The 27,288-nt window shown below is 37.0% G+C and overlaps 1 protein-coding gene across 1 annotated transcript in view; it reads left to right on the top strand.

Moving 5' to 3' along the window:
* LOC309859277 (uncharacterized protein) overlaps positions 1-11,365 on the top strand; it is a gene marked incomplete at its 5' end in the record, with an annotated part of 89,843 nt that extends 78,478 nt beyond the window's left edge. Inside the window, 2 exons of the mRNA XM_082719961.1 lie at positions 5,305-5,420; positions 11,147-11,365. Of these exons, the coding sequence (XP_082576087.1) occupies positions 5,305-5,368 (64 nt within the window). The 3' untranslated portion in view covers positions 5,369-5,420; positions 11,147-11,365. The remainder of the gene's footprint in view (positions 1-5,304; positions 5,421-11,146) is intronic.
* Between the last annotated feature and the right edge of the window lie 15,923 nt (positions 11,366-27,288).

Here is a 27,288-nt window from a genome sequence, read left to right as displayed (position 1 = left end):
GATAGTAAACCAGCAGATCAGAAATAAAAACCAGCAAGCATAAGTGGATGGTGAAAAGGGAGAGACGGTGGGTGCGGAGGAATGGTTTGGGGAGTTGGTCAGTGAAGGGAAGAAATAAGGAAAGTACTAATTGCAAGTCATAGTGGAGAGACAAGGAAAGGTTGTACAGAATCAGGAATCGGGGGGAGGAAGACCAGCAAGAGGGAGAGATGGAAGACAGAGGCCACATAGAAGCTTATGATTACATCGTCATTTAAGAGACATTGAAATCAAACCTCAACAGCATGGGTAGAAAAGGTAGCTTTGCAGTTTTATAGAAAAATAAAATGATTTTATTCTCAGAGAATTATAATAATATCTGGTATAATCTATTATTCTGTAGATAATAATCCCAAACTGCTTTAAGGTGACCTTTGTTGAGCATGATAATTTATTTAAGAATTACTGTAATGTCCAGAAGCCTTTATTTCCCTGGCTATGGCGAATACTTTCTGTAAGTTGAACATAGGGGATATTTCTGAAGTGGGTACTTAGGATAATCATAAATATAGACATGTCTCTGTGATAAATGCTTTTAGACCAATTACTGACATGCTCAATTGAATACTAATACCTCCCATGAAATGGCTTTAATATAAGTAAAATGACAGCTGCTCTGCAGTGAAAGGACACATAAAGCTTTGCATTAGCTTGTCTCCAGGGTTACCATCTGTGCTGATCTGAAGTTTTAATATGTGGGATTTCTCAGTCCTCTGCAAATACTGTATTTTCAGGCTAGGTATCAATAGTGTGTAAAAATAGTGTGCGAGGAACTTAGACTCTTTTTGGTCTACATCCATGCTGACCTTAACCACTCCATTGTTCTAGAGAAACACGTCTATATCCTATTAGAAAGTCTGTGTGATGATTGCTGATGTAGCTAGAATATGAGGATTGTTTGGTCCTATTTTGCATATCCAAACAAAGATGTTAGTTTATGTATTTTATGACTAAATTATATTCTGGGCAAAATTGAGTAGCAAAACATTAGCAAAATGGAATGACTTCTACTAAGTTTCCACAATTAATATTCCCTAATTAATATCCAAGTTTCAAAAAATATTTTAATAATTATTTTTAAAAAGTAACAATATTTAGAAGTTTGGAACCCATAAATATGATAAAATATAGAAATAATATTTTTATAATTTAGAAGGAAAAGGGAACACTGCTTTTGATTTAGCAATCTAGAATTTTACATTTCTTTTTTTTTTTTAAGATTTTATTTATTTATTTGACAGACAGAGATCACAAGTAGGCAGAGAGGCAGGTGGAGGGGGGGGAAGCAGGCTCCCTGCTGAGCAGAGAGCCCAATGCAGGACTCGATCCCAGGACCCTGAGATCATGATCTGAGCCAACGGCAGCGGCTTAACCCACTGAGCCACCCAGGAGCCCCATTTTACATTCCTTGATATCAGATATTTATTCTTTGTTTTTCAGCAAACATTGAGTACCTTCTTTGTCCCAAGTATTAGGCTAGGCCTTGGGTTTGCTATTTAGATTTTCTGTCCATCTTTAAGGAACTTGCAATTTAGAGGGAAATACCTGCATTAAAGAATTAAACCACTGTTTTTAAACATCTTCATGCATTCAGAGCAAGGTGTTATAAGAGAGCGTGGGGGCTACACCTACCAAGGACTAGGAAAGTTTGGACAAAACACTGTCTATGTTGAGCTGTAATGATTAGGCAGCAGAGGGGGAAAAGCTTATGTGTGTAATAACATACAGTGGGACTGGCATGTGAATGGAATGGCCTATAAGCTAGAGAGACACGGTGGAGTCAGGAAAATCCAAGACCACTTAGCTGAAATAGAGTGGCTTGTGGAGGGTGAGTTTGAGAAAGGGTGGTGGGGCTTCCATGAGAGAGGAAGGTGGGAAGGAAGCTGGTGTTAAATCATCTCGAGTCTTATAAACCATCTCAAAGAATTGGGGCTTTAATGTGAAGGCAAATAGAGCACTTTATGGATACTGGGACAAATTTATTATCATCTCAGTCTCTTCCTCCTTCTTCATTATTCTCATCATCATTGGCATTACTTTTTGTAAGATTTTATTTATTTATTTGACAGAGCATAAGCAGGGGGAGCGGCAGGGAGAGGGAGAGGGAGAAGCAGGCTCCCCACTGAGCAAGGAGTCCAATATGAGTCTTGATTCCAGGATCCTAGGATCATGACCTGAGCCAAAGGCAGACGCCTAACTGACTGAGCCCCCCAGGAGCCCCAGCATTATCACTTTTTGAGCCCTTCCTCTGCAGCAGGCAATATGAAGTCCTTCCATGCATTTTTTTTTTTAATTTCATTTTGACCTTCCTTGTAAGTATGATTAACATTTCTATTAAAAAAAAAAAAAGAATTGGCTCAGATCAAGTGTAGAAACAAGCAAGGGAATGTACTTAATTTTCTTGAGGCCAGACGTTGGCAAGAAGCATAGCTGGAAAGCATGCCCAGGTTTTCCTAATGTCACTATCCCTGCCTCTCTGTTCTGCTGCTCTTAGCTAGAAAATCACTGCATCACCCAAGGAGCCCTCAACCTGTAGTGTGCTGCAGAAAAACATTTTGGTTGAGAACTAAATGAAGTGGGACTACTTATTAGGTCATTGTTATTATGCAGATATGAGTAGACATTGGTGGTATGAATGGAGAAAAGTGAACATATTCTAAAGATATCCCAGAGGTAGAATAACCAGGCTTAGTGCCTACTTGGATGTGTGGAATAGTATTTCTGGCTTGGGATATTGAATACACTTCAGGAACTATATTTATAAAATCTGCCTGGCTTATTGGTACTCTAGAAAGCAGTAATGCCAGAACCATTAAGCTTATACGTTGCTCGTAGGAATGTAAACTGGTACACCTTCTATGAAAGGCAATCTACCAGTTTCTTTAAAATTAAAAATATGCATAGACTTGACCCAGAAATTTTACTTCCCAGGCATTTATCCACAAATATGCATTTACATTGTATCAGATACATAAGGATATACACTGCAGGCTTGCGTGTAATTGCAAATATCAGAAGCAAACTAAATCTCCTTTATTGTGAGATAGTCTAATAAATTAGGGTAAATCCATTCAGTGAAATTGTTTACAACTCTTAGAGGTAATGAGGCACCTCTGTGTGTGGATCTGTAGGGAAATATTGTATGTGGGCTTATGGTTACACATGTATGTGAAAATACCAGGTGCCAGAGAAAATGTGTATAATTTCACCATTTTGTGAAAGCTAAGTAGATGAATAGATGGGGAGATAAACTGATAGCTAGGAATAGTTTGGTATAGATAGACATCCAGAGAATATCTCTATGAGGATAAAGATCCTGGTAGAAACAGTTGTAAAGAGGTTCTGGCTGGATGGCTGGGACAGAGGACAGAAGAGGGAGAACTGTTTATCTTTATTATATGTCTTTTTGATTTTGATCTGTATGCCTAAGTTTATTATTTTAAAATTAAAACATAATATAAATTATAAAAATTCAAGGCAGAACCCTCTTATTTTTAAAAATATTATCTCTAGGGTGCCTGGGTGGCTCAGTGGGTTAAGCTGCTGCCTTCGGCTCAGGTCATGATCTCAGGGTCCTGGGATCGAGTCCCGCATCGAGCTCTCTGCTCAGCAGGGAGCCTGGTTCCTCCTCTCTCTCTCTCTGCCTGTCTCTCTGCCTACTTGTGATATCTCTCTGTCAAATAAATAAATAAAATCTTTAAAAATAAATAAATAAAAATAAAAATAAAAATATTATCTCTAGAGAAACATCTGTAAGATAAAGGGAAAAGGCAAACTCTTAGTTCGGTTTTCTTGTTTATTTTTATTTTAAGGATTTGTCCATATATTTAACCAGAATTTTCCCAAGAAAAAGAATATCTTTCCCCAGTGATTGACTTACATTCTTCCAAATCTCTGGAGGTCCTGAAATTCATAATACCAGTATGAGACTAGAAGAAGAAAAGTTCATATTTAAACCATTATTTTTCAGTCCTTCAAGTCATATTGCTGTTAAAATACTGCACTTTGTCCACTAGTTCATTCATAGGTGGAGAGTACTTGGAACTTACCTAGATGCTTTGGAGTTTAAACATAAAAAACTGTTTTTGACCTTTTAAACGTAGAGTTTATGGAAGCAAGTAAAAATAATATACATAAAAATTATGTACACATTTTACTGTATTTTAATTACTAAATTGGATATAAGTTCAGAAAGAGGGGCTATCAGAGAAACCTGAAACTCTGAGGCAAGAATTCCTAGGATTTGTGGGGCTTGTATTGATCCTTGACAAATTTGGATAATTGCAACTAAAGAAGAAAGAAAACACCAGGCCACAGAGAAGAATCAGAACTTCGTAGTCTAGTCAGGGCACAGGAATGAGTATTTGACAAGCAAGCTCAACTAGAGTAGGGAGGCTAGGTTGGGAAATACTGGTATTAGTCCATAGGGAAACCAGAAAGCAAGGAAGAGGACTCTGATCTGATAATAGTAAGGAAACCACCCTGAAAAATTCAACATGTTCTACTCTTTTCTTGATTATTCATTTTTCTAACATTTATTTTGAATCTTTAGCATTAAAAATTTGTTCTCTACTTGAAGCATTTTATTCTTCACTTTATGCTTATTATCTCTTACAATACCTTTAGTGGAATTAAACAAAATCCAATGGACCATTGGCCTTACCCGTTTTGAAATTATTCTATAATAAATAGTATCACTTTTGGATTCTAAGCTCTCTTTTTTCTAGGTAAAGCAAAGGCACTTCACTTATGGACACTCAATAGTGCTTATGCTCAAAACCTTTAATCATTTTCATTCTTCTTGCATGTAATTTTTTAATAGATTTACTGTCTTAAGTATGAAGTAGAACAAAACATACAGTTATCATATGGCAGGTTTTTAACCCGATCTTCATGAAATTTTAACATTGTAAAGTTACAAAATCTTTTATGTAGTCATTAGACGAGGCTGTGAAAATTCATTTTTTACTTATTAGTAAAGTCATCTTTCCAAAGTTCTTTCATGTTATATAACTAAATGGCAAGGTGATTACAGAAAAACAAACATATTAGAATGTGGTATTCCTTTCAATTCAGTTTGAAGCCCTGAATCTTATTCATGGATAAAATGATTAAAAATAATTATTTTGGTAAAATATAATCTCAATAATCCATTGTTGTGTTCAAGGGTTTTTACTTTTTTTTTTTTCTTTTCTTCCTTCCTTCCTTCATTCCTTCTCCCTCCCACTCTGCCTCCCTCTTTCTCTTTTTCTTTCTTTCTTGCAGGTTCCACACTGGGTATGGAGCCCAACTCAGGCCTCGAACTCAAAGTCCTGAGATCAAGATCTGAGTTGAGATCAAGGGTCGGATGCTTAACCGACTGAGCCACCCAGGTGTCTCAAGTTAGTCACTTTTAATGAATATGTCAAATGAAGATCTTGTATTAAATTGACATACTATTTTCCTTAACATTGTGCTAAAGGAGTGACCTCAAGAGAACAGTTGTGCCTATGCTTATAATTTAAAATCAACAGAGTCAATCAATCCATATATTTTAAAAAGTTTTCCCTAATGTGAAGAACATTCTCTTGATGACAGTGGAGGTGAGTAGTAATGTTTGGATTTTGCTTTAAAACTATAAATTCATACTTCAGTGTGAAGAACGATGTTGGGATTTGCATAAAGATTGTGAATCATGGGGACCCCTGGGTACCTCAAGTCGGTTAAGCATTTGACTCTTGGTTTTGGTTCAGATCATGATCTCAGGGTCCTGGGATTGAGCCCAAGGCAGGCTCCGCACTCAGAAGGGAGTCTGCTTGAGATTCTCTCTCCCTCTCCCCCTCCTTCTCATGCTCTCTCTTTCTTGCTCTCAAATAAATGAATAAATCCTTATTTGGAAAAAAGATTGTGAATCATCAAAATGTACAGAAAATTTAACCTTTTCTGAAGATCCTAAAGATGTTTTCTTTGGAAAGTTTTCATTGATAAGAAATGAGTCATTTCTCCAAGGCCTTTAAAAGCATCACATCATTGTCTTTTTCTGGGTTACAAAATTTAGTAAACTTAATTGACTGCCTTGTGGGTTTGTATCCTTGAAGAAATAAATTAGTTATAGGATGCAAATAAAAAATAAAAGATGATTTAATTCCAAATGGATCCCAGAGTGATTATTGTAATCATTATGAATAGCCATATGAATTTTTTTATGTTCATATATTTTTTTCTTATAAGCACCTAGGTATACCATTAGAAAAAAAATGCAATTTTCTAATATTTTATTTTATAAATCCACATTTAATATAAATTTTCAAGATCCAAGTTGATAGTTATTACAGGTAAAAGGCATTGAGAAAAAACTGTACTTTTTAACAACATTGCCAGCTTCTTAGGAGATTTTCCTGAACTTCAAGGAATTTCAAAAACAAAAAAACAAAATACCTTCCCAAAGAAAAATTAAACCAGGCGACGTTCAACAGGCAAGGAAAACTTAATTCAAGACTTTTGGAATAGGGGACAGTGACTGATCTCAATTCTGCTGAAACAGAAGACAGGAGGGTTTTAAGTGCTAAGACTCAGCTAGTTGAAAAGTACTGGTGGGTATTAGGAGGAGGTTGCTCAATGGGATCAGGCCATCTGTGTTTGCTAATTGGTACTTAAGAAGTTAGGCACCTATCTTCCCACAGAGACTGGGAGGTAGAACACAATCTTCTTTGATGATTACATTTCCAATGGATGGCTCCCCCAGTCCTTGAGAAAGACATTACTGGGGTTGTATAACTGGCAAGAAGTGGATAGATTCTTATCTCAAAGGGGCAGAGAAAGAATTTATAATTGCAAATTTTCTATAGTAAACACTCTAAGAAAAGAGAGGTCGGGGTCTAGAGTCAGGAAGAAGCCTGTGTAAAGTTGAGTCAGGGTGAAGGCAACAGTGTTAGGCTGTCTTAGTCAACCCTTCAGTTATATTAAGTTGCACCATATACGTTGATAATATTTGGCCATTTTGACCTACAAAAACAATGGTTCCATATGGTTTGATCAACGATCCTGAGATCAAATTTCTTCACATGTTATTCCTACATTCTGCAGAAGCAGGCAAATCTGGAATTGTTGTCTTTAATTATATCCTTGTCACCCTAAAAAAGACTTAGGGAGGATTTTCTATGTATTTACACACATGTATGTCTGTATGTGCATATGTTTGTATCTGTATGTGTGTTTATCAAAAACATGTTAAAAATTAAAGTTGCCAGAAATGGGAAAAAAAGTTAGGATAAAAATGCAAACCTTGAAGCCTTGAATAGTTCTTAAAGAAATGTGACAGATTTGTTGCAGAGCTTCTCGTAAGTTAAAGCAAAGAAATAAATGTCCCCATGGGATTAAAGCAAGTCAGAATTTTGGAATAATAGTTTTCTTAGTGTTGAAACTTGGCACGTTTTTGCTTTGAGTGCTCATAAGGGCAACATTTTTATGTCAGTAAATAGCCCACTAAACCTTATAGCTGATTTCACAGGCATGGATTTTGCTTGCTTATTTATTATCATCTTTATTGACATCCTTCAATGCAAACTCTTGGAAAAACCCCAAAGTATAATTCAGTAAAGGTAATTTGGTTACATATTAAAATAATGATATCCAGATATACATCTCTCTAAAGATAGAATTAAGAATTAAGATTATCTAGAATGAATTATGTCAGACAATTGCACATACTTTTTTTTTTTTCATTTTTGGTAATTGAACCCTTGATAAGAATCAGGTAATAACAGATTTTGAGAGTTGGAAGTTACCAAATTTCGGAGCAGAGTTCGGAGTCCCTCTGTCCTTAATCGATGGAAGTCCATATGTTTTAACAAGGGCAGAATGGACTTGAAAACCTCTTCAGGAATGCAAGGACACTGTTTAGGATACCGATCTTACAGCTGCTTACTCAACTGGCAGACAGGGGCCCTTAACATGAGAATCCATTAGAGTTATGGTTCTTTCTCTATTCCCCTGTAGCTGTTCGTATGTCCTTGTATATACTCAACAATTTTCAGAGTGCATTTTATTTTTTTACATGATGGCATCTATGTAAGTAAATTCTTTATGTGCAAAGACCATATTTTATTAGTATTGTGCCCTTCATACTTAGAGTCTGGTAAATAATAGGGCACACAAAATATTTTGTTGATTCTATGAGCGATTTAGGAAAACTGAGGAAGTTTGGATGTTTAGCACATTATATATCAAATATGTAAAATTACCAACAAACCACGGACTGATGGCACCTCATATCTGCCCTATGTTTGTCACTTTGCAGTAGGTACAGAATCATAAAATATCGTGGGTAAAGGTCACGAAGTCACAAAAACAATGGCAGACAATGCTAATTTTCTCCCAATACCCACGTTTATCCCTGGTTTCTAATAGGTACCATGGTTTGTGGCTGCCTAGAATAATGACTGCGTTTCCCAGTCTCCAGTAGAATAAGAGTGGCCAAGTTACTAAGCTTTGTCCCATGAAGTACAAGCAGAAATGTCATGTGTAAATTTCAGAAAGCATCCTTTTCTTTCCTCTTCTTGCTAACTGGAACACAGACATTCTCAAGCTCAGCAGCCACTTGGAACATGTAGGGGAACCACATGTCAAGAATGGTAAAATGACAGGAAGGAAGTCTCCATCTCACGTGTTTATAGAATTGCTGTGTCTTCCTTGGACTTCTTAAGACTCAGGATTTGTTTATAGGAGAGAGAAATAAACGGGCTTTTCTAAGCCACTCTGAGTTTGGATTTTTTTTTTTTTCATTATTTTGGTTGTTTGTTTTGAAACTTGCAGCCAAACCTAATGTTAGTAGTTTGGTCCATTATCTTTAGAAATCCTTCCAGGGGTGTCTGCATGGTTTAGTGGGTTAAGCGTCTGCCTTAGGCTCAGGTCATGATCTCAGGGTCCTGGGATTGAGACTCACATTGCATTGGCTCTCTGCTCAGCAGGGGGCCTGCTTTTCCCCCTCTCTCTCTGCCTGACTCTCTGCCTACTTGTGATCTCTCCCTCTGTCAAATAAATAAAATCTTAAAAAAAAAAAGAGAGAGAGAGAGAGAAGTCCTTCCAAATCCCTAAGACTGGGGTGAAAGCTCGTCTTTTTGCTCCTGTGTACTCCTTGTAAACATCTGTTAGAAAACTTACTCCATTTTATTGTAATCATCTTTCTTAAATAAAACATTCTTTGAAGGCAGAAACATGTCTTAATTCATATGTCATTCATGCTTACCCCTGAACTCTACCTGGGATAGTGTATGTGCATGTAGTATATCCTCAATAAATATTTAATTGAACAGTACTGGGTTAATGGTTAATGACCGGAACTAAAGTTCCTAATACAGTATCATGGAATTAATTGTACCTACAAAATTTGGCTTCAACCATCGCCAAAGACAAGGGAAGCTAGGGCAAAAATGAAATATTGGGACTTCATTAAGATCAAAAGCTTCTGCACAGCAAAGGAAACAGTTAACAAAACCAAAAGACAACTGACAGAATGGGAAAAGATATTTGCAAACAACATATCTGATAAAGGACTAGTATCCAAAATCTATAGAGAACTTATCAAACTCAACACCGAAATAACAAATAATCCAATCAAGAAATGGGCAGAGGACATGAACAGACATTTTTGCAAAGAAGACATCCAGATGGCCAACAGGCACATGAAAAAGTGCTCCACATCACTCAGCAGCAGGGAAATACAAAGCAAAACCACAATGAGATACCACCTCACACCAGTCAGAATGGCTAAAATTAACAAGTCAGGGAATGACAGATACTGGCGAGGATGTGGAGAAAGGGGAACCCTCCTACACTGTTGGTGGGAATGCAAGCTGGTGCAGCCGCTCTGGAAAAAGAGATAGAGGTTCCTCAAAAAGTTGAAAATAGAGCTACCCTATGACCCAGCAATCGCACTACTGGGCATTTACCCTAAAGATCCAAATGTAGTGATCTCAAGGGACACGTGCACCCGAATGTTTATTGCAGCAATGTCCACAATAGCCAAACTACAGAAAGAACCTAGATGTCCATCAACAGATGAATGGATAAAGAAGATGTGGGGTGTGTGTGTGTGTATATATATATTTATATAGGAATACTATATTTATATAGGTGTATATATATATATATATATATATGAATACTATGCAGCTATCAAAAGAAATGAAATCTTGCCATTTGTGATGACTTGGATGGAACTAGAGGGTATTGTGTTTAGTGAAATAAGTTATTCAGAGAAAGACAGTTATGTGATCTCCCTGATATGAGGAAGTTGAGAGGCAACGTGGGGGGTTTGGGGGGTAGGAAAGGAATAAATGAAACAAGATGGGATTGGGAGGGAGACAAACCATAAGAGACTCAATCTCACAAAACAAACAGGGTTATTGGGGGGAGGGGTGTAGGGAGAGGGTGGTGGGGTTATGGATGTTGGAGAAGGTATGTGCTATGGTGAGTGCTTTGAAGTGTAAACCCGGCGATTCATCGACTTGTACCCCTGGGGCTAATAATACATTATATGTTAATAAAAAAAATTGGTTCAAGATCATGGGACATAGTACAGAGTCGATGCTCATAAAATATATGTGAAAAGGTTAGGTAAATACATACTGGCTTTCCTCCGCATGTTACTCAATGTAGATTTGCTTTGCTCAGAAGTAGTAGTGAATGATTTTTTTGTTACAGCTTTGGACAGGATACTAATTTGTGCCAAGGAGCTTTTTTTAAAAATGCATACTATGGCCAATTAGGATCTTTGTTTTGATCTTTTTAGCATAAGTATATAAAACTAACTTAGAGCACAACTGATTGGCCATATGGAGAAAAAAATTGGTGCATCTAAAAACACATTCTGTTCTTTCCCTGTATTCTGTGCTTCAGGGGATGAACATTGTATTGCTCTTTACACTTATTTTAAAGGTAAAGCATTCAGCTTATCATATGGTTGACTTAATTTTATCTTTGGTTTATAATATGTCTTATATTTTATGAAAAATATATTTGTCTATGTCTTATACCATGACCAAACTATTGACCTGGATGAAATATATTTATAAAAAGTCATATAGACTGTGTTCTATAGATATCATTTTATTTCTTTTCTTTATAGGTTATTTCAGACTGTAAGTGCATCATTCCAGCAACAAAGCTAAAAGTCCAATTCCCAGTGGTCTTATCTACTCGACCTACTCATTCCCTGTTCTGAAACCTAGAGAAGACTGTTCCACAAGACTCCTCCATAAATTGCTGCAATGTCTGTATCTAATTTATCGTGGTAAGTGAATCTCCTCCTAACCTAATCCGAATGCATGCATATCCTCAAGCCATATTTTGTGCGAAAGTTGTACTGTCAGAACTGGAGCAGAAAAAGAACTTTAAAAGTCTGGTTTCCAGAAATTGGTGTCCTGGATTAAGGTAAGGAAAGCTACCTAGAATTTAAACTTTAGCTCTTTCAGCACTGTGGTATCTGGGCACTCTGGAAAGGGTTCAAGCCTTTGGTGAATCCATAATTTCATAGGATGAGAGGTGACATCCTGTACCTTTCTTTCCAGACATCCTACTGGAGAGATAAGTGGGAATTATACACTCATTCAGTGGTCCTAGCTACTGTTATAATCCCAGCTACAGGAATAACAGGCTGTAAGGGAAGCTGTAAGAATTGGATGGGTATTTTCTCATCAGTACTTTTCTTTAGACTTCCTCTTTCAGCAGATCTACCCAGACTATACTGAACAGAACTGTAATATGGAAGAGAAGACTCCCTTGTAGATTCATATCTTTAAATAGCTGACATTCTGAATAATCCTTGACTTCCAGTTCATGTTTAAATGCTGTTTGTAATTTATAATAAGAAGTATGAAGATTTTTTTGACATATAATTAACAACTTTTCTATGGCAACCAAGAGCAATACTAGTGGGGATGAATTGGAAGCCATATTTTAGGACTTTGGATTTTTTTTTTAATAAATAGAAAGAGCTGAATATATGTAAATATACAAATATAAATACATAAATATGTAAATATAAGAAAGACCTGGTAATCTTGCCCATTTTCATTGGAGCCTATCCCATCCTTGTCTTTGGTTTGTGCTGGAAATATAGATAGCTTGAGAGACTGGTTTTTGCTGCTTAGCTCCATCTATTTATTTTTAGTTAACTAAGAAATTTCTTTAGGGCAAAGGGTAAAATTATGTGTCTAGATGTAGAATAGGGTTTCCAAAGGACCCAGTTTTTATGGACTCCCTAAAATACATATCCTTGGATTCCCACTGGGCGCAAAGGATCTCAGTTTGAAAAAAGAAAAAAAAAAGAAATGAATTAAAGATGCTAAAATATATTCTGTAAAAATAAAAAAAATTATTAAATATTATTGTAAAACATGTTATTAAAATAAAATCATTATTAAGATAAGAAAAAGAATTCCGTAGAATATGCGAACCCCTTCAGACCCAGAGAGAGATCAGGCATGAGCAGTGGGTGGGAGAGAAGCAGGCTTCCCGCTGAGCAGGGAGCCTTTGTGGGGCTGGATCCCAGAACCCTGGGATCATGACCTGAGCTGAAGGCAGACACTCAACCGACCGAGCCAACCAGGCCCCCCTTGGAAGATACTTTTTTTAAAAAGATTTTATTTATTTATTTGAGAGAGAGAGAGCACAAGCAGGGGATGGGGTGGGGAAGAGCAGAGGGAGAGGTAGAAGCAGACTTCCCAATGAGCAGGGAGCCCAACATGGGGCTTGATCCCAGGATCCCAAGATCATGATCGGAGCCAAAGACAGATGCTTAACCAGCTGAGCCATCCAGGTGCCCCCAAGCCCCTGGAAGATATTAAGGACACATTTATTTAAAGAAACTATACCCCTGGCAAATGCATGTGTTGGAGATGAATCTTTGAAAGTGGGCTGCATGCCAAGGAAGAAAGAAAAAGATGAAGGGGGGAGACAGGAAGGAGAATGAGGAGGAGGAGAATGGGGAGACGGGACAAACAAGAAGCAGGTGAGGGTGGAGGAAATTAAAACGCAGGTATGATTGTCATATCTTAAGACAGGGTGTGGGTGGCCTGGCTCCCAGAATCAGGACAGGGCAAACATTTGAACCTGTTGGTGGTATGTATCTCAGTTAATATCTGACTGGATGTGATACAATAGGTCGGTCAAAAGCCATCCTTTCAATGGGATGTTAGGGCCATTCAAAACACAGTAAACTCCACTAAGCCCAGTTGTCTAGCACAGCACTTAGAATTTAGTAGCTGTTCTATATATTGATGCTGTGCAGATGGGTGAAAAAATGTAAAATAGGTAAATCAAAGGCAGATTAATACTTTCATTCTAAAAATTCTTTTTGATGCTTACAGAATTCATATATCTGAAATTTGTTAGAATTCTTTCAGTCTTGCAGGTACAAATTTTACAGAAATAATTCATCCAGTTGTATCCTTAATTCTGGCCACAACTAACGTTCCCCATTAGATTTCCATGCAGAAAGCTCTTAATTTCTTTTACCAGTGTTACTGCATTATACAACAGTGTGGAGTTTGGCTGTAATGACATTAACTTGGTAACATTATTATAGTCCGTGGTCTGGCTCTCTGTTGCGAAATTCAGAAACTAAGACATGAAAATACCGACATTGGAAAAGAAACTGGTTTGACAGATTATTACTTTAAAATAAGAGATATAACTTTTAACTGCAAGAAATGCTTGATTTGGCCCCACCAGTGCATTCTGTTAACTGTTGTGGAAAACTCCATAGGACTCTGAGTCGGGGGACTGGCTGATGGTCGCATAATCATCGCAGGGAGCGTTTTGTGCTTCCCGTGTTTAAGGAAATCCAGATAGGGACAGGGAACACCTGGCGGGATCTGTCTGTCGGGAAGGATGTGTCTGCCAGATGCTCCCATCTGTTTCTCAGGGCGGCTTCCTCACGTCTGGGAATTCAAGTAACCCTGTCAGGCTTGATCTCTGTGAGTCTTTTGAGTTCCACTTTTGCCAGACTCCCCTCCGTTTGGCTATCTCATTAATGTTAGCGGAGTTTATTGTCAAAACCCACTGGACTCTGAACCGTTTGGTCTACTTACTATGACATTGTATTTTTCTAACCATATTCCTGTGTTGATTTGAAAAAGTTGACTCTGAGGCTTACTGGAAAGGGGGCCCTGCATACAACTGAAGAATTTAGAAATTCATGTTAACAACTATCCAAGCAATCCTCCCAGCTTCTAAATACCTAGTATAGGAAAATTATCTTTTTTTTTACATATTAAAAGAAATTGCCTTGCTCTAGTAGTTATAGGTATGGTATTTGAAAAAAAAAGTGAAATAATCTGGCCTTTTCATAGTGAATATCAAAAAGAAATACAATCTAGGAAATGCCCAAATTTCTAGGAAACTGTGCAGTGTGAATCAGGTAAGGAGACTGGTAAGAATTGATTATAAGAATCACATGGTAACATACAACAGATGTTTCATGAATCTTCCTGTTCAGTAAATAATTACCAGATGGAGGCAATGATTGAATTGACTTTGGTTGAGATAGAGACCAACGGATGTGCAGAATCATTGCAGACATCTGTGAACAGGTGACAGATTCCAGGCTATGATCTGAGGGAAAGAATTGTTGCTGGTAGCAGAGGTAATTAGCAGGAGACATGAGGAAGCAGAGAGAGTTGAAAAAGAGTGCTATTTCTATAGCACAAAGACGGAAATGGTTTAATACCAAGGGGTACGTGAAAGGACTTTTAGTGCTTCTTCCCTGATGACCATCTTCAACCTGTGTTTTAATATTTTGATAAGATTATATGTAATATACATAATGCTTGTATATATAATGTATATGTGCATATTTATATAATGTTTGAAAAGATTCAATTTTTCTGACATGAAAGCTAAGTAAATATTACCAAGAGTGAACATTTATGTGGCATTTACCTTGTACCAGACACTTTTTTAGACACTTTGTGGTTTTTAACATACTTACCATACTCCACACAACCTTATTAGCAACAACCTTATTCTCCACAAGTGGAGAATTTAGACAACAAACTTCAGTAGGAAGTTGCCCAATACGACACAGCCAGTAAGTGGCAGAGTTAGGCAATAGACGCAGACAGCCAGTTGGTACCCCTAACCACCAAGCTACCCATATAAAATGAACACTATCTGGTAAAGCGAAACCCTTTCTGTGTGCATGTGGCTTCACGGTGAGTGCCCTTGTTCCCATTTTTTAAAAAATATTTTATTTATTTATTTGATAGACAGAGATCACAAGTAGGCAGAGAAGCAGGCAGAGAGAGAGAGGAGGAAGCAGGCTCCCCACTGAGCAGAGAGCCCGATGTGGGGCTCAATCCCAGGACCCTGAGATCATGACCTGAGCCGAAGGCAGCGGCTTAACCCACTGAGCCACCCAGGCGCCCATTGTTCCCATTTTCAACCAGAATGCTTCCCTTAATTTCCTCAATTATAGATATCCTGGGGCTTCTCTTGGAAGGAAGTGAGTGTCTGGACCTGGGAACCCTGTCAGGCACTGGAATAGTATTGAGGGTAGAGTGTGGAGGTAGTGGGTGAGCGCCCTCATTTCCTAGAGGAGGTGAAGAGCTTGTTGCCATCTGAAACTAAGGTGAACCTTCAACATTACATAAGGTGAGCTACCTAAAGGACCAAGTATGAATCTTAGTTCCACTTGTCATGTGACAGGCTAGAAATTGTCAGGTTTTCCTCATGATACAGAGGAAGCACAACAGAGAGATACCGGCGTTTTGCTGTAATTCAACTAAAATGACTCTTCCCGCTGTCCATCTCATAGAGACCCTCTGCTGCTAAGTCACGTACTTTCTCCTCCCCCTGGCCCTGTACACCCTCAGCTCGCATTTACTAGCGTCACTGTACACCTGTCAGCCAGCGTTCAGAGGGGGAGCCTAATGGTGTCCTAACTGGTTTTGCCAGCTGCCATCTTCTTGACACCAAATCATTTTCGTTGTGATGCCTGGGCGCATTTCAGCTTTTGTTCACTGCGTCTTAAACACTCGCACCTGAGAGAGGTGAAGGTCATTGAACTAGAGCCAGGGAAAAAGAAGACCCTGGATGAATGAAAGTAAGAGGCCAAGTAACCAGTCACAGTCTATTGAGCGTCCGTAATATTCTGTGTCCTGGGCACACTACAGGGATGCTATCTTAATGGGAAGTAATGACTCTTCTTATAGGAACTCATCTCTTAGCCAAGAAGACTAAGTAATCAAATAACTGACTTAATGTAGTAAGTGCTCTAAAAGGTACTTTCAGGGTGGGGTACCTCAGCGGCTCAGTCTGTTGAGCTGCCGACTCATGGTTTTGACTCCGGTCATGATCTTGGGGTGGTGGAATCAAGCCCTGTGTCAGGCTCCATGCTCAGCGGGAAGTCTGTTCCAGGATTCTCTCTTTCCCTCTGCCCCTTCCCCCATGCTCTCTCCCTCTCTCTAAAACAAACAAATTAATCTTTAAAAGAAATATATAAAAATAAGTAAAAGGTATGTCCAGGATATTGGGGGAAACAAAATGGCTATTTGTTTCTCCTATAAGGGAAGAAATGGTTTATTATTCAGGAGTACAAATATGTCTCTTGTATTTACTTCTAAAAATAAAGGAATATGGCTAATTATGAAGAGTCAAACGCTATCAAAAAAATGTAAAGCAGCAGTTAAAAAAAAAAAAAGGACCAAAATCTTACGATACGTAGAAAGCCACAGTTATAAATGCTGAGACATACTCTTTTCTACTTATACTCACAAAGTTTTGCCAAACTGAACTCAAGCCATGGATGCTGTTTTCCCATCTTCCATTGTCACTGTGTAATTTCCATGGTCCTCTCTCTGATGGCTCTGGAGCAATAGAATCCTGTGTAAAGGCTGTGTCACACTCTGTGGGAGTAGCATTATTTATTTCACTCATTTGGATTGTACCTTTTCTAATTTTCACTTTTTGCTATTGTAAGTATTTCTCTTGTGAGGAGAATTAATGACTACTGGTGGGTCACAAGGTACTGTCATTCAGATCCCTAGTGAGGCCCTATGTTGTAGCTCTCTGGATTGCAGACATCAAGGCTAGGGAGAAAATAGGTGTTTCTGAGAAAGTGTCTTATCAACTCATCTTTTTTTTTTTACTTTAGGAAAGGACCTGTCTTGTACACTAGCTATTTTACCAGATTTAGTTCCTTATAAATACTGAAGATGTGCTAATCAAGGAAGTATTTACTTATAGCTGATTAATAGAGTTTTATTAAAAGTCAACAAATCATTCATTCCATCATGGATGTCCATAGTTTGGAAATATAGTAAAGTCTGAGTTATGTAAGTTATTGATGTATTGACTAAATTTAGTGGTGGTAAATGATCTCTATTAAATATAATTATAGTATAAAATATTATTGTGAATGCTGGCAATTACAGTAATGCTAATAGGGGGTGAAAACTAATTTGACTTATCTTCTTTATCCAAAAGTAATAGTGTGTTAGAACTCTAGAAATGAGAAAGATGCAAAATTAGAAGTGTAGATACTTTTCTTTGTCAGAATATTCACATTATAATATTTTTATTTAAGTTCTTTAGTGAATAAAAGAAAAAGTGAATCCTCCTATACCATTCTTCGGCACCGGAATTTAGGAGGTATTTAGGAGGAAAACAAGATTCTGGAGAGACAGAAGCAGTCTGTTTATACCAAAGACAGGGGAAAAGTCAGAATCTTTTCTCAAAGGTTGCTTTAACCGTGATTCTGCAAAGTACTTTTCCTATTTACACTGTTAAGTGGCAGGCTCTCAGGGGCAACATTTGCAGTGGCAGAGGAGGTAGAGGCTTGATCTCTCTCTTTCTGAAGGGCTCAGAACTCACAGGGGGAGAAATATGGATAAGTAGAGAGATTGCAAAGGGCCATTTTTTACCCTGTGTTGTTTAGTAGAGGGTAAAAGGCAGAATTGTCAACAGTCTGTTATGGGGAGAGAGTGAGAGAGAGAAGTTTAGACATAAATATAAAGCTAGTGTTTCTAACTGAAAGATGAGATTTTCTGAGCGATAGGAAGAACTTAGGTGGCGAAATACTGTGTTTTCCAGAATGTGAGTGCATGTTGAATGAATGACTGTTATATTAAGGGGCTGGAAAGAGAGAATGGGTTTGCAAGCCTTAAATTTAAGAATCCTCGTGTGAGGGGATGTTCAGCTGGTAAAGGAGCAGATCCAGAACACAGAAGAGTAATTGAGTATAGGAGAGTATGAAGAGCAGATGACTTAGGAGAAGAAGGGGAAAGAATAAAATAGCCAAAAATGAAAATTCAAGAGGAATAAAAACATGTCTTCAAAAACACATAATACTTTAAGTGTGGTGATGAAAGTCAGTTTACCAAATTCTGAAAAATTTTAGTACATCTTTGTAGTCATAATATGCCTTTTCAAGTAGAAATCCCTTCATTATTAACACAATCCTATTTTGATTTGGGCTTGACACTTGAAGTAAGCACATTATATTTTTAGCATCCTTGCTCATATCTGGCTTTGAGCTATGTGCCCTTAGTAATGGCTTTTTAAAAATTAAACTTTTATAGGAAACCTTCTGGATATTGTTCTCCATGTAGCAACCTCAAATTATTTCTCCTTGAATAATCAGATAATTAGTAAGACAGAATATTTTATTTCTGTTCTTAAACATTTGTGCCAACTAGACACAAATCACATTTTGAAGAAAATCGGTAAATTTTGGTCAGCTTAGAGGAGTCTATTTTCTTGTAGAGTTAATGAATTTGGGTTTGCAGTTTCAATTCCCACAGAGACCAGTTAGTTCTACTCTCTTCTGTGGCCAGAGCCTACACCTGTAACCTTGACCAGCCCTCCTTCCCAGGCTTGCCACTGGTCACAAGTCATTAGAAACAGGTGATTGATTATCACTAATTCACAGTCTGTACTGGAAAAATGTATAAACACCAAAGTCAAGTACTCTTCAGGGATTGATGATGGACCGTAGCATTTTCCTTTTGAATGTCATCCAGGTCTATAAACTTGCTTTGAAATAGGTCTTTTAGTCATTCTCTGGGGGATTATAATATACTTTCTTATGAAAGAACTACAACAAATGCTTAAAGCAATATTTCCTTCAACTGTAGAAGATTTAACATAAACCTGGGCAGTTCATTTCAACCCTTAAAGTCTAGAGTTACTAAACATTAGCCCTTTTTGGACTTGAATAATTAAGATAAAGGCCAGTGAATGGTCTACAAGATAATTCTAATTATTAAAAGTTATGTAGACTAAGGTATGATATTTTCAGCATGATCAAAATTATATTTGTAATCTTAAACATCATTTGCTGTTGGTGCATAAAATTTTCAGGGACCATTTCATCCTGGTATATATGTTCCCATTATCTTTTTTTGTTTGTTTGCTTATTGGGTTTTATTTTTTATTTGTTCTCAATTGGGTGGTCACTAAAAGGATTATATGTATTTATTTATACTTGGTTTTATGTTCTTTTTTTAAAAGAATAGGTTTATTATAAGTTTTATAGGACTTTAAAAGTAATTCCTATGCAGTTAAAGAGGTGGAGTAGTATAGTTTAGTTTTATCTAGACTAGCAGTACATTTTTATGTAAATTAGAAAATGTTTTCTTGCATTTATATTCATTCATGTCTTCATTCAGCACACACTTTTCAGCGCCTACAATGTGTAGTTTGCAATGCTGTGGATAGGATAGAATGATGAATGCAATGGAAGTCCCTCCTTTCATTAGGCTTACATTCTAGGGCTGAAGACAGACAGATATAAACAGATAAGCAAATACGTTTTAGAATACCAGAAAGTGATAAATTTATTTTGAAGAATAACCCAGCAGAATAAAAAGGGGAGTGGGGAAATGGCCAAGGAAAGCTTCTTGAGCAGGGTGACATTTAAGCAGAGAGGAAATAAGCCATACAAGTCTCAGCAGAAAACCATTTCAGGCAGAAAAACAGGAAGGACAAAGGCTCTGAGACTGAAATGTACCTGCTGTGTTTGAGGAAACACCAAGGAAGCTGGTTTGATAGAAAGAACCAGTAGAAGGGAGAATGCCAGGACCTGAGCTTGTAGAGGTAGAGGGGGACATGAAGATCATTAGAAAGACAGGATTATATTCTAAATGCAATAGGAAACTTTGCCCTCACTGACCATTTTACAGGAGAAAATTTATCTAAAATGTAAATTTAGAGAAATTTAGTAATGGCAAGAATTGCAGGTTGATCTTATTTCTTGATCTTATATCTGTTTCGAAATGAGTTCTCTGTGATCTTCAAATTTTATGAAAACAATTCATACTGTATTCTTAATATAAACACTCAGCAGATGATTAATAGGAAAGAATGTACTGTAATACATTGTAATAATGAAAGAAAAAAAGTAAATGAGAAACCTTTTTCATGAATATAGCCTGTGTCTCATTATCATCCATTTAAAAAGATTCAACAAATCTGATACATCTGAATAATTAGGGACATGATATAAAGGATATTTTATCAATAGAAATATTCTATATTATGTTAAGGAGTTTTAGAGATCAGTGAACGTTTTTGTAAATTGTGGAAATTGAAAATATATTATCCATTATCCAACTTATAGTTCACTTATATTTTTAAATCTCTCACCATCATAAACTTTAAGGCTAATTCCAATATATAAACATAAAAGTACATTAATGAGTGAAGTGTCTCCTCTACACTGTTGTTTAATGTGTGTGTAGTTTCAGTGAGGAACCAGATGACATAGAGTATCTGTCCAAGTGCTCACATGGGTGCCAGAGAGAACACTGCCATAACATTTCCATGTGTCCTTCCTTGGAAAAGAAATTCACCTTTATTCGAAGACTGTTACCTTTCTACACTTTTTGTGATAAAATATGGTTTGCTTTGTGGCACTGATTATAGATAGAAGTTAGGTTATTTCTCTTTATATCTTCACCTGGCAAAATAAAAATTGGAAATACAACCTTGATCCCATTCCTCTTGTGTGTGTGTGAATTGCAAAATCAGAAAGTCTGGAACTTTCGGTGGACTGGGAATTTTTCAACTGGCTCTAATCCAAGATACTAATTGTCAGTGGTACATGATCCAGATCAGAGAAGGAATCATCCATGGATATCTGCCACCTCCCTTTGGACTGTGGAGTTGTGGATTTAGTGATTGAGAAAGCTTACAAATGACTTGATTACCTACAGTGGGATAAAATGGTCTCCGAAGCATATAATAATATTATTTTACTAGATGTGGGCAAGCCCTGTCTATGTAAGGAGGCATGGCTAATCCCTCCTTCTTCCTGGAGGTGTCATTACCATATGTGGTCCAGGAATTCCCTCTATAGGGTTATAATGACTTCTCTCCTGCTATTTATTTTTAGTCATGTTTAACATTTATGCATTTCCTTCTCTTCTTAATAAGTACATGTTCTTTATCAGATAACATTACAGTTTCCCTCCTGGCGATTCAGCAAACTCATTTTTTGTTATGGGCAAAATCGGCTCATTGCTTAGTGCTGTTCGTTAAGGCTCCTCCTAAGTAATAAGACTATTTATATTTCATAAAAAAGTAGCCTTGAGCCTTTGGATGTGTTTTGATTCCCCAGAATTTGGAAAGTCAAATGCTCTCACATTCCCATTTGCAGAGGTCACATCACTGATATTTGGTGAGATGAAACTATTAATTATAGATACCAAGTTGAACGGAAGTGAAAATTTTCCTTTCATCTCGGTCTGCTTAGATAAAATGGTGCTTGAATTTATAACGTCAGTGCTAAGTTAGTATTCAGAGCAGCAGGGACTGCAAACCCTCCCCTGCCAGAGCCAGTGCACCAGGGCTCCCTGCTGCTGCTGAGAGCTTGTGGTAGAAGGCTGAAGTTCTGAGACATTCACCATCTTTTCTGACTGATAAATTTCATGTAGGAGGGCTATTATTGTTCCAGATGGTTTTTCAGCTTTATGCACACTAGCTTCGCAGACTCCTGCTGTAATCGAAAATTGGTTTTATGCCAACATTTGACAAAGAAATTAGATGAAGTTAACTACTCTTTGGTTTTAGATAACTGATACAAAGTGCCTTCGTGGCGATGACAGAAAAAGTTGAAATTCAAACTAAGTGGTGTCCTTGGGTGCATTCTCATTTAGACCTTTCCCCTGAGGTTTGTATAATATCATAAAATTGCATTCAGATACAGAATGTGCATAACATCAGGCTCACTGAAATTTTGATGATCCCCTTCAAATCCGTATTATTCTTTTAATTTTTTTTTCTTTTTCAAGTGTATTTAAATTCCAGTTAGTTAACATACAGGATAATGTTAGTTTCAGGTATAGAGTTTAGTGCTTTATCACTTAAGTACAACACCCAGTGCTCCTTACGACAAGTGCTCCCCTCAATATCCATCACCCTCTTACCCCATCTACCACCCACCACCCCTCCAGCAACCTCCGTTTCTTCTCTATACTTAAGAGTCTCTAAGGTTTGCTACTGTCTCTCTTTTTCTTTTCAGTGTTTTTTGGGAAAACTGGCTAGATATTTGAAGTAACTGTAAGGATGATGATATGAAAGGATTTAAAAGGCATTTGCTTGCATGGTGAGAGCATTCATTATGTTTATTACTTTTAGGTTCTTATTCAAGCTGAATAAGAGAAAGTCGTTTTCTTGAAGTGAGAATTTTCTTGATATCCGTCCATATTTTTTTCCAAATTTGGCATTTGGAGAATAAAACAGACATATAAAATGCTTATTATATTTGGCAAGTTGTAAATATGGTCGATTGAAGATAAGCATTGAGTTATAGCTGTTACCAGAAGATGTGTGATGAGATAAGTGAAACCTCAGCTTCCTAGTTAGAATGCGCCTTGACGGCCACCTGCTAAAACAGGGATGAGGTCATCCCACATGTTGTTGGCACCTGACACTCAAGGATGCTGTGCACTGATGAATGGCTGAATTCACCAGACCAGAGCACGTGGTCTGACTCTCCAGCCAGGCATTGTAATGAGGAGTGTATTTTTAGAATAGGTGGGAAGATTTGGGTTAAAAAAACAAATAAACAAACAAAAAAAACCCTACATGGGAACAGGAGATGAAGTGATTCAACTGTTATAGGGTTATTCTGTGTCTAAAGTATGCAGACGCTTGTTACTGAACACTGAAGAGTTTTGTGGATATATCTTCAACTCTAAATTAGAGCTATGGCTCATTTGAGCTGAGGTAGGAACTTTTCTGTATTTAAGAAAATAGAATAGCCCTGTTCCTATTCTGTACTATTGATTTTTTTACACTTTGGAGAAATTTCCTGAGTTCTGTGTTCTGAAATGTGCCCATTTTAACTGCTTCTGCCTCTTTTCATCATCATCAATTATTGGCTGTCATTGACAGGACATGTGCCTAAAATAATAGAGTATTTTCTAGAGGGAAGCTGTGAGGTCACATAGGGCATTGGTTACAAAGCAGGGCTTCATGGACAAAGGCCAGTCAGTGGCAAAGCATCCCATTACAAAATAAAAGGAAAAAAAAAAAGAGAAAAAGATAATATTGCTCTGATTTTGCTAAATTTCTTTCTTTAGCCTGAAATGATGAACTGCATGATTACTTGGTATTAGAATAGTCTTTCATGAGATGAAGGTGATAATAAATGATAATTATTATCCCCGATTGATAAAAGCAGAAGTGTTTAGCTCAAAAGTCTTCATTTTTTTTTGAAGACTCCACTTTTAATTTTCATATTTATGGTTCTATAAAATTAAGAGTCTGGGAACTACTTATCTAGTTTGATTAATTACCCAAACCATGAATCCCATCAACAGAAACCCCAACAAGTGGCCCCCAGCCTTTTCTGAAAACCCTTCCTATGAGTTTTTAGCCTCCATTATGATCTTGGGTTTCTCTGCTACAAATTTTTCTTTACATTGGATCTACGGTGACTACTTTAGTTACTGCCTTCTTTTTATTTTACCCAAATCCATATGTGCTATGTCTAATATAACATTTTCCCAAACGTCTTCTGAAGACCACTGATTTCATGATATGTGTTAAAAGGTATCATGAGAAAAGGTGGGGGAGACCACAGTCAAGTTATTTGGGAAAGTGGTAGTTCAAACAGTAGATTATTTAATTTCGTTACTTTACAAATTCTTTTTGGGGCTGAGTCATTCAATAAATATTTATTGAGCATCTACTACATGTCAGGCAGTGTTCTATATTCTGATCTATACAGGAGATATTTAAGAGAAAGATAAAATAATCTGGGTCTCCCAGATTTAGACTGTGGAATCTTTTTTTCTTTCTTGTAGTTGGTGTTATTTGGGGCAGCACTAAAATTATTGGATAAAATTTGTATCTTCTTCCCCTCATCTCCCTTTCTTTAAATTTTCTCAAATTAAACCTGTTGATTCCTTTAACCTTCAGTTCCATGATTTTCAGACCCTTCTACTCTACTCTGGACATGTCTTAGTTTCTCTTTGATTCTATTAAAAATCTGGCAATAACACAAAAGTCAGGTTTGGTTTGCGTAGTATAGAATGGGATCCTTATGTTCTTTTTCTGGCTCTATATTCCTATAAGTGCAGGACAAATTCATTTTTGTTTTGTTTTTGTCAGTTTTATCATGTGGTTATCAAATATGAGCTCAAATTCCATAATGAGCACATATCTATATCAAGCATCATCTTGTTAGAACCAGCCCATCAACCCTGTCTTGTTAAGATCTTTTTGGAAATTTGTTCATTGGACTTTCAAGAAAAGCTGCCCACTCAAGTCTATCTTAAGTAGGGACAGGTTATTGTAGGAATAACTCTAGAATAATGAGGACATGCATCTCAGTCACACAGGCAAGCTTTCTGTACTGCAGAAACAGCAGCCCAAGAAAGTGTCAGGGGAACATGAGACCCCTGTACCATTGGGTCACACAGAATTGAGAGTGTGGTTCAGGAACTGAAGGCTGATTAGAATGCTCTAGTGAATGTCGTCTCATTGCCTCCAGGAGCAAAACTTTACTGATCTCTTTTCCTGTTCTTTGGCATTAGTCTGATTTACTGATGCCTTTCTTTGGGGCCTTCCGATTCTATATCTGCTAGCCCTGTCGAGGGCTCGCCATATTTCAAGCTCAAGAGTTGGCCCATTTGGTACACTGCAGTCTTGTGCAATAGCTTTCTGTCTGTCAAGTGTCCTTCTACTATGCAGTTCTGATTTACTGTATTGCTCATAGCGCAGTTTTGATTTCTTAGTATAGCTCTCTTAGAGCTGATCAGGGGAAATTAATCATAAATAAAACCACAAGTAAACTAAATAGTAAGTAGTATAGACTACTGAATGGTTCTTAAAATGTGGTCCTTGGACTGTCAGAGTCCGCATCAGCTGGGAATATGTTAGAGGCTCCACCCTAATCCTACTGAATCAGAAATTCTGGGGCTGGGATCCAGCAGTCTGCATTTTACCAAGCCCTCCAGGTGATTCTGATGCAAGCTTAAGGAGAACAGATGGCATAAAATTGTCTCCTTGGAGTCTAGATTTATAGTATGCTTACAAAAAAAAATTACTTTGAGAATAATTGATATGCAGAAAATCTTTCTGATAATATTTAACAGTTTCAGCTGTTTTTTTTTTTAAATTTTATTTTTGCCAGGAGGAGAATATTGTCAGCATATAAGATCATGCTTTTTTCTTTCAGCTGTGGCTTACAACTGATGTAAACTTGGGACAAGTTTTTTGGTATACAAATTAAAAACAATAATTCTTATTCCTTAATGTTTAAAACGAACAGAAATATGTGGTCCTGGAGGCCATTCCTGTCCATTCTTGTTTTCATGGTATTTTAAAATATATATGCTATATACTGTTTTGAAATAGACTTCATATGTCATATAATACCCTCATTTTAAATACAGTTAAGTAACATTTAGTACATTCAGAATTGTGCAGCAGTCATCACGATTAATAGAATATTTTCATCACCCCCCAAAGAAACCCCCTTCCCACTGGTAGTTACTCCTCAATCCCTCCCTTTTGAACTTTTCATTAGCCACCTGCAACCACTAATCCACTTCTTGACTTTGTAAATCTTCCTGTTTTAGACATTTCATATAAATGGCATCATATGATATATCATCTTTTGTAACTGGCTTCTTTCACGTCACATAATGGTTTTAAGGTTTATCCGTGTTGTAGCAGGCATCAGTACTCCATTTCTTTTCATTATTCCAAATAATTCCAAATAATATTCTATCAAACAGATATACTCTATGTGGATATAGTGAATATTCTTATATAAATAGATATACATTATTTATCCCCTTATCAGCTGATGGACACTTGGGTTGTTTCCACATTTTGGTTAATGTAGATAATGCTGCTACGACATACATGTACCAGTTTTTGTATGAACATTATTTTCATTTGTCATGGCATATAATTAGGACCGAATTGCTGGGTCATATTGGTAACTCTGTATTTAATTTCTTAAGGAACCGACAGACTGTTTTTCAAGGTGGCTGTGCATCATTTTACATCCCCACCTCAGTGTATGAGTGTTCCAATTTCTCCATATTCTTGTCCACAGTCGTTATTATGTGCCTTTTTAATAGAACCATCTTTATTAGGTATGAGTGGTATCTCTGTGGTTTTGAATTATACTTCCCTAATGATTAGTGATGTTGATATTAAACATTTTTATATGCTTATTGGCTATGACTTTGGAAAAATGCTATTCAGATCCTTTGACCACATATCCATTGGGTTATTTGACTTTTCATTATTAATCTACGACACTTTTTTCTTTTATATATCCTAGATGCAGGTCCTTATCAGGTATATGATTTCATGATAGTTTCTTTTTTGATAAAAGCTTGAAAGACTAGATATGATCTCTGTGTATGAAGAAGGAGATTAATGAGAGGTTAAAATTATATATATATATATTTTGTTGTTGGTTTTTTTTTTTTTTTTTTTTTTTTTGCAGTGAAACATAAAATAGCAATGGTCACTGCTATGATAATTGAATTGAAGGATTTTGCTTCAAATGTATTCAGGAGAAAACCAATGCATAATTTTAAAGGAATGAGAATTTCCATACAGAGTGGATACCTAAATAATGAAGGGTTCCAACAGAATTAGAAGGAAATATAAAATATAAGTGTGGAAGTTAGGATTTTGGTTATTGTTGACACAGAAGAGTTCCTCTGGTATAATAGGGCCAGAACCGTCCTGCACTCACTTTATGTGTGAGGAAGAGGGGTGGAAAAGGAGACACTGTAG

Source organism: Mustela nivalis (assembly GCF_964662115.1).
Source record: "Mustela nivalis genome assembly, chromosome: 2".
NCBI classification, from domain to species: Eukaryota; Metazoa; Chordata; class Mammalia; order Carnivora; family Mustelidae; genus Mustela; species Mustela nivalis.
The sequence above is the reverse complement of the archived record's forward strand: the minus strand, read 5'-3'. Positions and strand labels throughout refer to the sequence as shown.